Here is a 17,560-nt window from a genome sequence, read left to right as displayed (position 1 = left end):
TCGGGGGAAAAAAACACAAAAACAAAAACTGGGATACAATTTGGTTTAAAGCACCCTTGGATCAATCCCCAGTACTGGGGGCGGGAAAAGAAAGAAAGAAAGAAAAAGAAAGACAAACTTCTTGGGCCGAGGTTGTGTCTGCCTTGCATGCTCAGGCCCTGGACTCCATCCCCAGCACTGCAAGGGGAAGACCCTGGGCCTGTGGTACTTGTCGTGCTGTAGCTGGTTATAGCAACACATCCCCATGGCCCATTTTTGAAAGTCCAAACCGATGTTTCCCGAATTTCTTTCACCTACTATATTCACACTGTGTTTCTAACCAGAGAACTCTGTGCCAAGATGTACTTAACACATTTTATTAGTCTAATTTTTCTGGAATACCTACATGAGCCTCATCCTAAGCAGTAAAATCTATGAAATCTGGGCTTTCAATGTGCGACTTCCATAGTCTCCCGATTGACATCACATAAACCCATAACTACTTCAATTAGGAGCACTCGCGGTGTACATCAGAATCACCTTAAATTCCACACACTTCAGGGACTCCTTTTAGGGCAGAGCGCTTGCCTGGCATGAGCAGGGCCTGGGTTCCACTCCTGGCACTAAAGAACAGAACCGAGATGTGTTCCCATAACTCTCAGTGTCCCCTGGTCCCCAGAAGGATCTCCCACATTTCACATGTGCATGCCTTGCTCAAGCGGCCTCCAAGGTCCTGGGGCTGAATGCCATGCAGACGCCCCTGCTGCTTTCTAGAATCCTCTGACCTACCCTGTGACTTCTTCCTTACGTGGATTTGCCCCCATGTTTGCTGTGTGTCCCTGGCATTGCCAACAAAAAAAAGACCACGTGCGGCAAAGGGCCGGCTCTCATTTCTGTCTCATTTCCCTTCCAAAAGGTTTAGCTTCTTCTCCAGAGATAAGAAGCGCCTGGCCAACACGCAGAGGAGCATGCACATCCACGAGTCCTTCGGCCAGTGGGCCAACACCCAGCGGGACGACGGGTACACAGAGCAAGGACAGGAAGCCCTGCAGCACCTGTGACTGTCGCCCCTCCACCTGAGGGCCACAGACGTCCGAAGGCCACACTGGCTACCGAACTGAAGGGAGCCCACTGAACCCCAGCCAGGGGCCGCTGGCCTACGCCCCAGTGCAGACAAGCCCTCAAAATGAACCCCTCAGACAAACTGTGTGCTTTGGGGGTGGACATTGAAAAACTGATGCCAAACCCTAAAGAAATGTCTATTTATATCCAGGGCTTTTGCCGTTTATAATAGATGACTTTGACCCCTTAGGATATATATTTAATATTCCCGTGGACTGAGACCAGACTTTGCGTTAACCTTAGTAACAAGCTTCTTTAAGCCAAATACATCACTTGCCATTGTAACTGCTGTTTGCTTTGCCTTATATGAAATTCTAGGTGTAGAGGATTTATCATCACTTTTGTGGGAGGCAGTAAGAGGCGGCTCGTGTTATCATGAGACCGTCGTGGTGATAAAAGATTGCAGAGAGCATACTGACTGGACAGCCAGCCTGATGTCCCCGGGTGAGCTGCCCAGCTCAGACACAAAGCAACAGGACAATTTTGCAAGAGCCGGCAGTTGCTCCTCCTAAGTCCAGAGCATGGGGCCACATCCAAGGCCACGCACCTTGAGCCCGCTGTCCTAACTCAACAGTTGCTAAGGATGAGGTGCTAGAACATCTCATGTGCGGGTTTTTTTTTTCCCCCTTCCTTTTAATGGCATCTTTTTTTTTTTTTAATGGCATCCTGCAACGAAAGCAAATGTCTCCAGACTGGGAGCAGGATGCAGTAGCCTAGGCAATGCAGGAAGACAGGTGGGGTAGCAGAGGAAGGCTGAGGGGGGGAAGGGGCAGGTGGCTTGGGACTGCACACCTGGCTCACAGCTGCAGTGGCCAGCTGCCCTGGCTGCCCCTGAGCAGATGGGCTGGCTCACATGGCTTTTCTCCACCTGTGGAACACCTGGTGTGCAGGGCGAGGTGTTCAGGGATCCAGAAAGGCAGCACTTCCTAAGAGCATTCAAGGATATCTGACAGGTGGGGCCACATTCTGTGCATTCAGTAGAGTCTCTGTGAGGTGGATCTGCAGGATCTAAAGAGCCTCTGCTGTGGAAATGATTTGGATGGGATATGTAGTTGCTTTAGAGCAGTGGTTCTCAAACTGGCCTGCACCTTAGAACAGTTAGTGTTTATTCTCAAAGAGTGTAGGAGCATGGCCAGGTGCAGTACTGTAATCCCAGCAGCTCAGGAGGCTGAGGCAGGAGGATCACAACAAGTTGGAGGCCAGCCCCAGCAGCTTAGCAAGATCCTATCATCTCAAAATAGAACAAAAGAGGCTGGGGATGTGACTCAGGACCAAAAAAAGGAGGGCTTGGGGATGTGGCTCAATGATAAAATACCCCTGAGTTAAATTTTGGTTAACACGCATTTTTTTTTTCTTTGCGTAACACATATACACACCTTGGGATGAATTTGTAACTCTAGTGTTAAATTATTTATGTTGGATGAAACCTCTTGAATTTCAAGAACCTAAACTCTCAGAGATACAGCCATAAGTAAAAATGCTAAATGTCACTTTTTTCAAAATTATGTGAGCGGTATGGTATTTATTTAAGTCCACAGAAATTAAGGCCAGTATATCTAGCTCTCAAACCCACCAAAGGCCAAATAATCAGAAAAGGGAGATTCAGCCCATTAGAACAAACCACAGTGCCTTCGCTGATCCTGACCCCTGTGTTCTTCACTTCATCTGTGTAGCTTGACCTTTCAGAGAGCCATGAGACTGCCACAGATCACAGCCCCACAGTGCTGGGGCTTAATTTTAAATGCCAACCAGAAGAAAACATAGGGTCAGCAGTTTGTGCTAGAATTTACCTTTGAGAATGCCCAGATGTTTGGACCGGTGTTAGTATTAAGTCCACGCATCCTCTGCAGCTGGCACTCTCCCATCCCTTTGAGCATCTTACGTGTGTTACTAGGGACTGGACCAGAGTTCACTCCCACTGAGCCACGTCTCCAGCCTGGTTTGTCTTTTGTTTGAGACAGGATCTTGCTAAATTTGCAGTCCTGTCACAGGCTCATTGGGAGTCATTGGGAGCCACCATGCCCAGCTCTATCCTACTTTTAATTCAATTCAACCAACACTTGGGCTATGGATAAAAAAACAGAAAAGGACCAGGAGTGGTGGAGAACGCCTGTGATCCCAGTTACCAGCAAGGCTGAAGGAAGCAGGAGGATCGCAAGTTGGAGGCCAGGCTCAACAACTTAGTGAGGCCCTGTCTCAAAATACACTGGAATGTGACTTAAAAAGGACTGTGATATGGCTTAGCAGTAAATGCCCCTGGGACTCAATCCACAGTACTGAGGAAAAAATAAAAAAGGATATAATTTATTCTGACCAGATCAGGGTCCCAGAGTCTCAGATCAATGTGAAGGACTGTGAGCCATGCCCTCCTTTTGCCCCACACTCAAGATCATTTCAGAGGGACTGGGGCTGCAGCTCAGTGGTGGAGCTTTTTTTTTTTTTTTTTCATTTTTCAGCTCTCGGTGGACACAACATCTTTATTTTATTTGTATGTGGTGCTGAGGATCGAACCCAGCGCTGCGCACATGCCAGGCAAGCGCACTACCGCTTGAGCCACATCCCCAGCCCAGTGGTGGAGCTTTTGCCTAGCATGTGTAAGGCACTGGGTTCAATCTGGCACCTCATTAAAAAATAATAATAATAATAATGATAATAAATAAATAAAATAAAATGAAAGTATTGTGTCCATCTACTACTAAAACAATTTTAAAAATTAAAAAATAAATAAATAAACAAAAGTACTGTGCCCATCTACAACCAAAAATTAAAAAAAAAAAAACAAACACCAAACTCAGGGCTGGGGCTGGGGCTCAGCCATAGAGTACTCACCGAGCACATGGAGGGTGCTGGGTTCAATCCTCAGCACCATATAAAAATAGAGATATTGTGTCCAACTATAACTATAAAATAACATTTTAAAAAAGAAATTTCAAAGAGAAAATCAAGACAAATTCTCTACAGGCAAATGAAAGCTCAAAGAGCCTGCTGTACAAATATGACCAGCAGCAGAACTGCTTCTCCATCCTGTTAAATAACAATGATTGGTGGGGATATGGCTCAGGGTAAAGTGTTTGCCCAGCAGGTACCAGGCCTTGGGTCCCATTCTCAGCACTGCCAAAGACAAGACAAAACTCTGTGTCTTTAGAAAGAGGTGGTGAAGGGCTGGGGCTGGGGCTCAGTGGTCAAGAACTTGCCTAGCAAGTGTGTGAGGCACTGGGTTCCTTACCACATATAAATAAATGAATAAAATAAAGGTCCATCAACAACTAAAATATATATATTTTTTAAAATAGGCAGACTAAAGAGGTGGTGAAGGTGACAGGTTCAGAACACCACCTTGAACCTCGGCTCCGGCCTGGAAATACCCGGGCTCCAAACCCCATCATCAATAAGCTTTATTCGTGCTTTATTGAGTACAGCCTGCCCCTGTCCCGTGCCCCGTCCCCCGCCGGGCCTCTACTTGCTTCGATCCCTCTTCTCCCTCCCCCTGGGCCTGTCCTCCCTGGGGTCCCGCTCCCAGTCGTTCTCAGGCCACGCCCTGGCTGGCTCTCTCTCGGGCCACCTCTTTTCCCGGCCCCTGTCGTGGTCCCGGTCCCTGGCCCTGGACTCCCAGTGTCGCTCCCGGGACCGGGACCGCTCCCTCCGGTCCCGCTTGCCCTCTCGGTAGAGGTCGCCCTTGACCACCGGCAGGTTGATGGGCTTCCGGAAGGGCCGGTCGCGCCCCCCGAAGCGCAGCTGCCCCGACTCCTTCTTGCCGCCCAGGCCGCCGCCCAGCCGCCGAGGCACCCAGCCCCGCAGCGTGCGCTCCAGCTCGTAGTCCACGAAGAGCTCGCGCTGGTCCACCAGCAGCCCGTCCGCGTCACGGTAGGCCTTGAGCAGGGCGCGCTCCTCCCGGAACTCGATGAAGGCGTAGCCCTTGGAGAAGCCGGTCACCAGGTCCCTCACCAGCCGCAGCCGTCGGATGTCGCCGTAGCGCGAGAACACCTCCCTCAGCTTGTCCTCCTTGGTCTGCAGGTTCAGCCGGGCCACAAACAGGGTGAGCAGCGGGTCCCCCGTGACGCCCTTGTTGGGGACGTACCGGGCCAGCATGGCCCTCCACACAGCGCGGTCGTGCGGGTCCTCGTCCGTGCCGTCGATGCTGCCCGCCTTGAGCGGGTCATACTCCTTGGCGATGGGCATCCAGTCGTTCATGATCTGGGGGAGACAGGCGGTGAGGGCCATGGAACCCCGGGCAGCGAGAGCCGCCAGTCCCCCACCCAGTCAGAGCCCAGGGCGTGAGCCTGGTTCCCCCACAGCAGGGCACTGACGCTGCTCCGCCACGGTCCCAGACCCTCCACTGCCAGGGACTGGGTGAGAGGGCAGGCAAGATGGCCCACGCCTGAAATCCCAGCGCCCAGGAGGCTGAGGCAGGAGGATCGAGCTCAAGGCCACCCTGGGAAACTCAGTGGTAAAGTAACCCTAGGACTTGCATTTATTTATTTATTTATTTATTTTAATTAAAATAAATCAATTTACAAGGTGGCCACAGGAGGCTGAAAGGGCAGCTCAGGAGTAGCCCAGATGGCAGGCTCCTCTGCTCCCCAGGAACCTGGGATCTCCTCTCGACTCTATTATCCCAGGAGCCCCGGAACTGACTACAGGGAACTTTCACTGGTGGGCACATGGCAGTTGTCAGTCACTCTGATGGGTGACAACTGACTCTTGGGATGCCTGCTGTAATCCTAAGGTCAGACCCGGCTAACACTCACATAATCCCCTCCTCCAAAACCAGGACTCTGTGGCCTGTCCATGGTCATTCATCCTGATGGCATCTTTCCATAATATTAAAATGATGTCTATAAAGTTTCTCCTCTTACTCAAGTTTTCCTCAAGAATCTTTTTGCTTTGCTTGTTCAGTTGATGGGGTGAGTAGGGGCAGTGACCAGTTGCTAATGGGGTACACTGTGGAACTGCTCCCCCAGTAAAAAGCTGAACACCCACAGAATAAACTCAAAGCCAAGGGCATTGCACTTGAGGCCTCTGGCCTGGCTCACACTCTCACCAAACCCCATTACAAAGCCTCTGCACACCTAGAAGGCTTGCTCCTGGATGCACCCTAGTCCTCAGCTCCTCTCTGCCCTGCGCAGCTGCCCTGCAGGGAATATTTCCTTCCTTTCTGCCTCCCACACATCCACTTTTAGAAATCCCACTGATCCTTCCAAGTCCAGCTTCAAATTCCCCCCACAGAGCAAATGTGCCTCCCCTGGCTCCCGGGACCCCTCCTGAACTGACTGTTCTGCCCCACGCACAGTGAACACCCTTAAGTTTATTATCTCCAGGTCCTAGGACACTTCCTGTTGAACACTGGGGAACTGAACTAACCGCCTTCCAAGTTAAACAAAAGGACCCATCACTGAGAATGGAGAGGGAGCACACTGTGCCACACACCACCAGGCGGTGGAAGGAGGAGGGTCCCGCCTGTCGTCATCAACAAGCAAGTGGAAGACAAGCAAGTGGAAGTGTTAGAAAGGGCACCCTGACCACATCACAGGACATGCTTGAGCAAACTGGGATCATAAGCGGGAACAGGGAGGAAACACAATGTAAACCTGTGAGATTTATGAGTTTTTCGGGAACCTATAGTGAAAAACAAGTTTACCATAGTGAAAAACAAGTTTACCCTTTAAGTGACGTGTATGCTGGATTCAAAAACATCTGTTATTGTACTAGGTGGAAAACAACTCCTTTTTCCCTATAAAAGATCTGTACCCCAAAGCCCGGTGTGCCAGTTCACCAAAGCTTCGGCTGAGGTTTTGCTGTGCACCCGCAGGCGCCTGTGTATTAATAAACTTGCCTCTTGCTTTTGCAGCCAGCGTGACGCTAGTTCTCTTTTGGACGGGGGATTTGAGGGTCCGGGGGTCTTTCAGAAGCCAGGTACTGTGGCCACGCTGCCAATCCCACCACTGGGTAGAGTGGGGCAGGAGGATCGAAAGTTCAAGACCACCCTCAACAATTCATCGAGGCCCTATGTCAAAATACAAGGAACTGGGGATGTAAGCTCAGTGGTTAAGTGCCACTGGGTTCCCAGCACTGAAAAAAATTTAAAAAGTCAAGCAACTTTGGAGAAGATGCTTCTCTGGTATCTTAAGCAGTAAAGGATGATAGACCATGAGGGCATCAGAAGGCACAGAGGACATGAGTGAGACATTTGCAGTCCTGTTCTGGCTCTGGCTCACTGTCTTTTCTCTCATGGATAGAATTTCTCCACGTGAAAACAGAAGAGATGGAGCTATGGTATTTTGGTCCCGATATTCTGGTATTTGGTCTACAGAGACCCCTTATCTACTGGGCCTGATATTCCTGGAGTTTAGTCTTATTCCCCATTCCATCACAGGGTTGCAGGAAAAAACTATGATGATTACAGATTAGTCCAACACTTAACAGGTGCCAAGCACTGTGCTAAACCCTCCTCTCAGCTCTCAGCAACAGCATGTAGGTAGGCACCGCTGTCACCATCCTGTCAGATGAGAAGAGCTGGACACAACCAGGCACCCTGGCACACACCTGTGATCCCAGCAGCTGGGGAGGCTGAGGCAGGAGGATCACAAATTCAAAGCCAGCCTCAGCAACTTAGTGAGGCCCTGAACAACTTAGTGAGCCGTGTCTCTAAATAAAATATAAAATAGGAGTGGGGGACGTGACTCAGTGGTTAAGCAGTGCCCCTGGGTTGAATCCCTAGTACTAAAAAAAAAAAAAAAAAAAAAAGAATAAAGACTCTTACCCCAAGACATAAAGCTAAGTGGTGGCCCAGTGAGGGGATCTGAACCAGGAGCTTTGAACCAGGAGCTGTGTTGAACTCCAGAGCTTGAGCTCTTGACCATTTGCTCAGGGGGCTTTCATGAAAGATAAGGCTTTGGAGATTGGAATGAAGAAAATCCATCAGGATTCTGGGTGTTGGAGACTGAGATCCATGATCCGATTCCAACCCCAGGAGGAAAAGAACCCCTCCTCATGCAATATTAAAAAAAACATGTCCATGGGCTGGGATTCTTATAGCTCAATTGATAAAGTGCTTGCCTTGCATGCACAAGGCCCTGGGTTCAATCCCCAACACTACACACACAAAAAAAAGACACAAGGATCCACCAACTAAACTTACATTATTGGGGTTGGGGATGTGGCTCGGTGGTATAGCGCTAGTCTAGCACGTGTGGGGCCCTGGGTTTGATCCTCACCTCAGCACCATATAAAAATAAATAAAATAAAGGTACTGTGGCCAACTATTCCTAAAAAATATTTTTTTAAAAAACTTACATTATCGTACATAGTGACAGCTCCTGTTCCAAGCTTTAAAATTACTTAAAATTAAAATCTAAAGAATGGGGCTGGGGACGTGGCTCAATCGGTAGTGCGCTCACCTGGCATGTGTGCGGCCCGGGTTCGACCCTCAGCACCACATACAAACAAAGATGTTGTGTCCGCCGAAAACTAAGAATATTCTCTCTCTCTCTCTCTCTCTCTCTCTTTAAAAAAAAAATCTAAAGAATGATAAAGAATTAAGCACAAGATTTGTTCTGTCTCATCTGCATGTTTTTATCAATACAACAGCAACCTGCACTGTTCATAATATAATACGATATTTCTAATTGTATCTGCAGCATCACAGCATTATATTGAGATCTCCTGCAACAATCTCCTTGGATTTTTACATTCTGGTCAGGGGAGAGATTTGAGAGAGGAATGATGGGGTGGAGGTGGATGGGGCAATTAACCGTCAAAGGCAAAAATATGGGAAAAAGACAAAGAGCACTAGGTCGGAAGTCAGACTCTCAAGGCTGAAGACCCAGTTCTACCATGTGGTGCCAAAACTTAAAATTTATTTAAAAATTTGAGAATCGGAATTATTATCTATAAAACGCGTCTACAAGCTACGTCACTGGGTTTTTGCGGACTGGATGGTATCAAAGAAAGTGCTTGTTTATAAGTTATCATAACACAAATAAAAGTTTTGTTCTATACCACGGTCGTGGGATGAGCCAAAGCCCCGCTCCCGCCGACAGCTCCGGGCATGCGCAATGGCGCTGGGGAAAGCACGGGCGGAAGTCGGAGTGGGATGGCCTGCGCCACACTGCCAGCGCCCGCATTCCCTCAGCCACCACCTCAGCCTGGCTGGGTCCTCCGACCCCTCACCTCCTGAATGGGCGCAAGGAGGAAAGGGCCACCTTTCCGTTCCAGTTCTCGCCCCTCTGGCCCGCAACGCAGCTTCTGAACTGTCCCCCTTTGCCAGGTTTCAACATGGCGCCGCGCACCTCGGCGGCCACAGCATCCCCACAGAGTCCCTCTTCTTTCCCTCGGGCGCGGGCCCGTCCCTTCAGATGCTCCCACTCACCTCGGCACAGCTCCGGCTCGCGGAGACCTTCCCAGACACCGAGATAGATAGGCCCCGACTCCGGGCAAGGGAAGCTTCCTGATGCCGGCCTCGACCAGACGTCTACGTTGCTATCCGCAGATTCGTCAGATGCTGTTTTCCTTTTGCCGTTTTAAGACGTCCCGTCACCTGCATTGAACCTCAGGGGCGGGTATCTTCCGAAGAGAGTGCGCTTTCATTTGTTTCTTTTTTCTTTTCTTTTCTTTTTTTTTTTTTTACACGAAAACAAAAAATGCTAAATTGACCAGTTGCTATAGCACCGAATGTGCAGTTAGTTTTTTCTGGGAACGGCTTAGGCTCACATGTGGTTATGATGATTTTTAATGAGCCCCGTTGGCATGAAATTTTATACACGGTCCCAGAGGTTTCATAATCCCTGTGTTACAGAAAGCTCGGTCCTTGTCCCCATGCCAATCCAATAAGGAGGATACGGTTTTGAGAAACAGGAAAAAGAAGGTTTATTGCTTTGCTAGCAAAGAAGAAACCCCAGGACTCCTGTCCCAAAGGCTGGGATTCTCCGATCAGCAAGAACAGGGGTCTTTTAAAGAGGTGACTCAGAGAAAATGAGATTAGGGAGGAGGTCAGGGAGAAGATTGTTGGGAAAAAGAAAAAACATGTAAGTTTCAAAGCATCTGGTGAACCCCTGTTACACTTGGACTTAATAAGTTCACTTTCCACACAAGTAGAACAGTATTTTTTTTTCTTTTTCCTTAAACCAGGAAGGGCTCTACCACTGAGTTACATCCCCAAATCTTTCTATTTTTATTTTTATCAATTATTTACTTACTTATTTTTGGTACTGGGGACAGACCCCAGGAACTCTTTACCATTAAAATACCGCCCTAGCCTTTTTAATTTTTTATTTTGAGTCAGGATCTGGCTGAGTTGCTAAGGCTAGTCTCCAACTTGTGATTCTCCTGCCTCAACCTTCCCACGTCTTTTGAGATTACAAGCATGCCACAGTGCCGGGCTCCCTGATGATTTTTGTAAGAGCCCAGAAAACCCCTGCAGTAAGAAGCCCAGTTTAATAAATATATACAATTATGTGTCAAGTTAAAAATTTAAAAATTGGGGGGCTGGGGATGTGGCTCAAGCGGTAGTGCGCTCGCCTGGCATGCGTGTGGCTCGGGTTCGATCCTCAGCACCACATACAAAGATGTTGTGTCCGCCGAAAATATTAAAAAAATTCTCTCTCTCTCTCTCTCTCTCTCTCTCTCTCTCTCTCTCTCTCAAAAGAAAAAAATTAAAAATTGTATTTAAAAAGGAAGGAGGAGCTAAATTTAAAACCCAGGGTGAGAGGGAGTAGATATAATTAATATCTAGGTGGGCTGGGGTTGTGGCTCAAAGATAGAGCACTTGCCTAGCATGTGTGAGGCACTAGGTTCGATTCTCAGCACCACTTATAAGTAAATGAATAAAATAAAGGTTCATCAATAACTGAAATATATTTTTTAAAAATAATTAATATCTTGGGACTGAGGTTGTAGCTCAGCAGTAAAGTGCTTGCCTCGCACCTGAGAGACCCTGGTTTCAATCCTCAGCTTCACATAAAAAAAAATAAGTGGAATAAAGGTATTGTGTCCAACTACAACTAAAATATAAATATTAAAAAATAATAATATCTACAAATTATTAGAAATAATATCATTAAATATTTTTAAAATCTATTTTTAAAAATCTACAAATCTATTTTTATTTTTTTTTTATTTTTTTTAGATGTTGATGGACCTTTATTTTATTCATTTATTTATATGTGGTGCTCAGAATCGAACCCAGGGCCTCACACATGCTAGGCAGTGCTCTACCACCAAGCCACAACTCCAGCCCCTACAAATCTATTTTTAAATACTACAAATATCTACAAATTATTAGAAATAATATATTATAATTAATTATTTTTAAAAAATAGCACACAGTGATGGGATTTGTTGTTACATATTCGTACATGAACACAATATAAAAATATGGTTTGGTGAATATCCTTCCCTAGCCCTTCCGCTTCCTCCCTTTGTCCCACCCCTGGTCCCTTTCCTCTGCTGACCTCCCTTGGATTTTCACAATGGATAGGTCTTATATCAGTTATGCTGTTTCTTTTTCTTATTTTTTGAGAGCTGGGGACCAAACCCTATACCTTACACCTGCTAGGCAAGCATTTTTCACATCCCCTGCCCATCTACACTTAATTTTTCCACATTATTTTATTGTGCATAATAGTACACAGTGATAGGGACTAGGGTTGTAGCTCAGTGGTAGAGCACTTGCCTAGCCAGTGAGGCACTGGGTTCGATCCTCAGCACCACATAAAAATACAATATCTTTATATCCACCTAAAACTAAAAAATAAATATTAAAAAAAGGGAAGCACTCTACCCTCTGAGCGATATCCCCAGCCCATGATGAACATTTTTTCATGTATTTGATGATAATTTATATTTCTTTCTTTCTTTAAAGAGAGAGAGAGAAAGAGAATTTTAATATTTATTTTTTAGTTCTCGGCGGACACAACATCTTTGTTGGTATGTGGTGCTGAGGATTGAACCTGGGCCGCACGCATGCCAGGCGAGCGCGCTACCGCTTGAGCCACATCCCCAGCCCCTATATTTCTTTTTTGAGGAGTGTTTGTTTGTTTAATTCATTTGCCCACTTCTTAACTGGGTTATTTTATTTTATTTATTTTTTATGTTAAATTTTTTGAATTCTTTCTATATTCTAGATATTAATCCTCAGTCAGAAGAGTAGCTAGCAAAAATTTCTCTCCCATTCTGTATGCTCTCTCTTCACATTCCTAATTGTTTCCTTTGCTGTGCAGACTTTTTTTTTTCCATTTATTTTATTTGTTTATTTTTATGTAGTACTAAGGATCAAGCCCAATGTCAAATCAGGCAAGATAGGGCAGGGCCAAAGGAGACAGATTTAAAAAGCCCCAGGAATGAGGCTTTATTGAGATGTCACTCCTGGCGGAGAGTGGACAGGAGAAGGGTCTGAGGAGAAACCACGTGGAAGCTCGACCAGACTGGACTTTTAAGGGGCTTACAGCAGGAAGGGAAGGGCTTGGGACAGGAAAAAGTGTTTTTAGAGTCCCTTGTCCCAAGGAGTTCAGAGGAGCTGGCTGAACTCCAGGATTGGCCAGCGGGTCCTGCTGATTGATAGGCGTTAGTAGGAGATCCCACGGATTGACAGGCGTTTCCATCGGTGCCTGATTGATGTTTCTTTCCCATGTGGGCTGCTTTGTTCTAAGTCACCGCCACTGGCCTGACACCCAGGGCCTCACTTGTGCTGGTGGAGTGCTCTACCGCTAAGCCACAACCCCAGCCCAAGCCCCAGACCTTTTTATATTTTATGAGGCTGGCCTCCAATTTGCAGTTCTCCTGCCTCCACCTCTCAAAACGCTGGGATTACAGACCTGTGTTACCACACCCGGCAAAATAAAAAATATATTTTTTAACTGCAGGGGATGCAGCTAGGTGGTAAACAGCTTGCCTAGCAAGTGCAAGGCCCTGAGCTCAGCCAGTCCCCAGAACCCAAAACAAACAAAACAAAAACCCCTTGGGAGATGTGCTTGCATTCCGGTGGTGGAGAAAGGGCGGGTTTGGGGGGCGAGGCAGACATTTAGTCCCTTCACCAAATGCTCCTCCCACCCACCATCCTGAATAAACACATCTCAGCAGCTAAAAGCAAAAGAAAAAAAAAAAGGAAGTGTTCTCTTATTCACATAAGTAAACAGTCTCAAAACAAGTGCCCTGGAGGCCACCTTTCCTGCTAAACAGATTCTTTTCAAGTTAACCTAGTTCGTCACTGTGGTGCAGGCCTGTAATCCCAATGACTGAGAAGCCCCTGGGCCCTGGCAGGAAGATCACAACTTCAAGGCCAGCCTCAGTAATTTTGGGGGCCCTAAGCAACTTGGGAGACCCTGTTTCAAAATGGAAAATAAGGGGCTGGGGGTGTGGCTCAAGCGGTATCGCGCTGGCCTGGCATGCGTGCGGCCCGGGTTCGATCCTCAGCACCACATACAAACAAAGATGTTGTGTCCGCCGAAAACTAAAAAATAAATATTAAAAAAAATTCTCTCTGTCTCTCCCTCTCTCTTTAAAAAAAAAAAAAAAAGGAAAATAAAAAGGGCTGGAGAGGTGGCTCGGTGGTTGAGCAAGGCTGGGTTTAATCCTGGATACAAAAGGATGGGGGTGGGGGGAGAACAGGAAGAGAGCCAGGCTGAATGTGCCACGTGGAAGTCAGCGGTGCCACCGTAAGCAGAGGTGCTCTATGCTCTGAGTGGAACTGTCCTATTTATGGAGGGACTAGCAAACAGCTCTGCTTCCATTTTTATCAAGCGTGGGCCGCTTACACTTTTGTTTTCCATTTCATTTCTTCCTTGCCTGTCTTAGCTCTCAGGGGAATAGTCTTTTTTGAAGTTATTTTTAAAATGTTGTATAATGACGTATCATTGGAACTTTTTTTTTTTTTAGCTGTGCTATGTAGGCATATTCTAGGTGTGTCATGGATCTGATGTTTTCTTACCTTGTTCCCAAATAATTGTGGAGAGTTGAGAGATTTCCTCTTAGTCTCAGCAAATTAGTGTGGCACTGTCAGAAAATAAAAATAAAGAAGGGCTGGGGGTGTAGTTCAGTGGTAGAGCACCTATGGGTTCAGCTCTGTGAGGATGGCCTTGGGCCTGAGCCTAAGCCACTCCATTTTAAAAACTCCAGTTTGAAACCTGCAGTCTCACCCTGCACTCCTAAATATAAAAAATGTATGTATGGTCCTTAGGCACAAACAAGTCACTTCTCCCCACCAGGATAAACTCAGAAGCCTCTGGCTGGCTGTCCTCGCTGCCCAGATGAGAGGAAAAGGCAAAAAGATTAGGGTGGGACCACCAGCCAGGTTTCTTTTTCTTTTCTTTTCTTTTTTTTTTTTTTTTAGTTGTAGATGGACACAATATCTTTATATTTTAAAACTTATTTATTTTATATGGTGCTGCAGATCAAACCTGGTGCCTCACGCAGGCGCTCAACCACTGCCCCAGACCAGTGGTTTTAACCCCAGGGTAAGTGATATCACTGAGAAATCCTGTGGCAGCTGATAAGGATTGAAAAGAGTGTCAAAAGCCCCCAAATTTAGTATAAATAATAGAGCAAATGAACAGACAGCCGCTAAGACTTAAGCACACAGCTGGAGAGTCTGATTAGGACCTAGACTGACATCCCATCCCTTGTCACCATTTGCCTGATCCTCTGCATGGTCCTCACTGCTCTCCAACTCTACAGCCACATCTTGACCCAGGTGAGAGCCGCAATTTCTCCCTCGGATCCTCTCCTCAGCCGGCCATCAGCTCCACCCCAGGAGAAGCCTGCCTTGGTTCCTGACCTGATCATCATGGTCTGAGTGAGTGTGCAGCTGCTGGACTTAAGCCTAAGGCTTCAGACTTTCAACTTGAACTTAGCCTGCAGAGGGAATGTCTGTCATTAGCCTGTCAAGATTAAGTGTGTTTTCAGTGCTTAGAATTAATTAATCTAGAATTGTGTGCTGTGAATTGATTATGCAGTGCCTAGCATTAAGGATTTTCTTTTTTTTAAAATACTTTTGAATTTTTAATATTTATTTTTTAGTTCTCGGTGGACACAACATCTTTGTTGGTATGTGGTGCTGAGGATCGAACCCGGGCCGCACGCATGCCGCTTGAGCCACATCCCCAGCCCACATTAAGGATTTTCTTGATTAAGAACCTATAGAGTGAAATTGTATTGAGTGATTTGAAAAGTGTATTGAGTGATTGAAAAGGGCAGAAGCGCATGGACATTCTTTATTTCTCCCCCTGAATTGCATGCGTCGAACCTTTTGCCCATCGCAACAGCCTCCCAGTACCACAAAAAGCAAACGGAACCATACAGCTGGTAGACCTGGGTCCCCACCTAGGAATGATTGTCTCACCTAACATCACACAACTTGCTGGCAGCAGAGCCAAGACTTGAACCCTGGAGTCAGTTCTAGACCCAGCTATCTCTCTCTCTCTCTCTCTCTCTCTCTCTCTCTCTCTCTCTTTTTTTTTTTTTTTGTGTGTGTGTGGGGGGGTTACTGGCGACTGAACTCAGGTGCTCTCGACCAGTGAGCCACATCCCCAGTCCTGTTTTATATTTTATTTAGAGACAGGGTCTTACTGAGTTGCTTAGCGCACCTCACTTTTGCTGAGGCTGGCTTTGAACCTGCCATCTGCTGCCTCAGCCCCAGCTTTATTTTTTGGTACCGGGGATTGAACCCAGGGGCACTCAACCACTGAGCCACATCCCCAGCCCTATTTTGTATTTTATTTAGAGACAGGGTATCACTGAGTTGTTTAGAGCCTCCCCATTTCTGAGGCTGGTTTTGAATTGGTGATCCTCCTGCCTTAGCCTCCGGAGCCACTGGGATTACAGGCATGCGCCACCGCGCCAGGCCAGCCCCAGACCTCTTGAACACTGCACCATCACCCACTGGTTTTCAAAACTGGAGCATTAACCATAATTACCTAGAGAGCCTGTTCAAGCACAGGCTGCAGCCCTGACCCAGAGTTTCTAATCCAGGGTGTTGACAATTTGCATTTCTTTTGTTGCTATTTCACTCTGGGGACTAAACTCAGGACTTAGAATACTCTATTGACACTGACCTAGCTCCAGCCCCAAGAATTTGCATTTCTAAAAAGTTTCCATGTCCTGCTGCTGCTGCTGCTGCTGGTGGTGGTCCCAGGTCTATAGGGTAAAAACTTCTACTGGAGCTGCCCAGGATGATGGTACACTCCTGTAATCCCAGTGACTCAGAAGTCCAGCAACCTAAGGCCAGAGGATTGCATGCTGGAGGTCAGCCTGGACAATTCTGCCAAACCCTGTCTCAAAATTTTTAAAAAGGGGTGAGGTCAGGGATGTAGCTCGGTGGTAGAGCGACCCTGAGTTCCATCCCCAGTACAGCCAACAACAATAGTAATAATAAAATAAAATAAAAATAATAAATCTCTGCTATAATTCCTAATTACATTCAGAATTATCCAACACAGGAGAGTATTTTGCCAACAGCATGTCAACCTCTACAAAGGATCCAAGAGTTGTGTTTATGATATTAGTTTTTTGGGCCACACTAGGGATTAAACCCAGTGCCACAGTCTGGCTGGGCACAAAATCACGAGCCACTCACACCTTGTAGATTCAAACAGCAATTCTTTATTCCTGAACTCACACCAGCACTCTACACACACGTTCTGGGGAAATCCATACTTCCACTGGGCTCTGCATCCCAAAATACTCTCTGAACTCAACGGGAACTCAAGGAGCAGGCGCCTGGAGGCAGCAGGATACGCCCTATTCCCAGCAGGATACACCTTAAACCTGGAACTGCCCTAAACCCAAGGAGCGCCCTAAACCTGGATCCGCCCTGGTCCTTGAGCAAGGTCACCTTTCATGCAATGTCACTGCAAATGACCTGGGTCATGCCATGCGTCATTCTTACTTAGCTATGGCTCTCAGCAACTCAGGGCTCCTGCACACTGGGAAGGTTCTGGACCACTGAGCTACATCCAAGGTGTTCCTTTATTTTTTTATTTTGAGACAGGGACTCAGTAAGTTGCCCAGGCTGGCCTCAAACTTGCAACCCTCCCACCTCAGCCTCCTGACTCTGTAAGGGTCCGGCGAAACGTCGGAGAAGGAGAGACCACACGAGACTACCTCCATGCAATGGCAAGGGGGATTTATTAGGGATCCGTTCCAGCGCGCTAGGGCTCTGTGCTCACTCAAGAAGGGAGAGCAGCCCAGAGCCCAGAGCAGAGGTCAAGCAGAGCTTAAGTACACTTTTTGGAGAGGGTGGGGGGCTTTGCATACATCAGAACAAATCATCATAAGGCGCGGGAAAATTGAACAACAATTCTAATACATGATTAGTCCATTCATTGGTGGGAACAGTTTGGGCAGGGGTGATTGGTCACTTCTAAGTGGGGTACACATTCAAACTGATTGGTTCTGGGGCCTATATGCTTACGTGCTATGCTACCTGGAACCCTTAGCTATTAAACAACCAGGGAATCAATGGAGATAT

The 17,560-nt window shown here is 47.0% G+C and overlaps 2 protein-coding genes across 9 annotated transcripts in view; one reads left to right on the top strand and one right to left on the bottom strand.

The window, feature by feature from the left end:
* The window catches only part of RILPL1 (Rab interacting lysosomal protein like 1), a 34,248-nt gene extending 32,862 nt beyond the window's left edge, over nucleotides 1-1,386 (top strand). For 2 of the 7 annotated variants that reach the window (XM_081284543.1, XM_081284542.1), the window contains one exon: nucleotides 896-1,386. In XM_081284543.1, coding sequence (XP_081140669.1) covers nucleotides 896-1,040 — 145 coding nt within the window. In that variant the 3' untranslated portion in view covers nucleotides 1,041-1,386. The remainder of the gene's footprint in view (nucleotides 1-895) is intronic. The other 5 variants (XM_081284544.1, XM_081284546.1, XM_081284545.1 and 2 more) reach the window with 5 other exon arrangements.
* A 3,102-nt stretch (nucleotides 1,387-4,488) lies between these two features.
* SNRNP35 (small nuclear ribonucleoprotein U11/U12 subunit 35) lies at nucleotides 4,489-9,769 on the bottom strand. 2 transcript variants are annotated; one of them, XM_081284551.1, is made up of 2 exons: nucleotides 7,862-8,013; nucleotides 4,489-5,295 (listed from the first exon to the last, which is right to left on the bottom strand). In XM_081284551.1, exon 2 carries the CDS (start codon nucleotides 5,290-5,292, stop codon nucleotides 4,558-4,560), a length of 735 nt encoding a protein of 244 aa, XP_081140677.1. In that variant the 5' UTR covers nucleotides 5,293-5,295; nucleotides 7,862-8,013; the 3' UTR covers nucleotides 4,489-4,557. The 2 variants fall into 2 exon arrangements, with proteins under 2 accessions (XP_081140677.1, XP_081140678.1); XM_081284552.1 differs by lacking the exon at nucleotides 7,862-8,013 and adding an exon at nucleotides 9,470-9,769 and having other exon boundaries at nucleotides 4,509-5,295.
* Between the last annotated feature and the right edge of the window lie 7,791 nt (nucleotides 9,770-17,560).

The sequence above is a fragment of the Spermophilus citellus genome, assembly GCF_964194105.1.
Source record: "Spermophilus citellus genome assembly, chromosome: 3".
Lineage (NCBI taxonomy): Eukaryota > Metazoa > Chordata > Mammalia > Rodentia > Sciuridae > Spermophilus > Spermophilus citellus.
This window is presented reverse-complemented; position numbering and strand designations above follow the sequence as displayed.

Bases quoted from the DNA above. Each gene is read 5' to 3' on its own strand.
- SNRNP35 (XM_081284552.1), bottom strand. From the start codon at position 5,292: ATGAACGACTGGATGCCCATCGCCAAGGAGTATGACCCGCTCAAGGCG.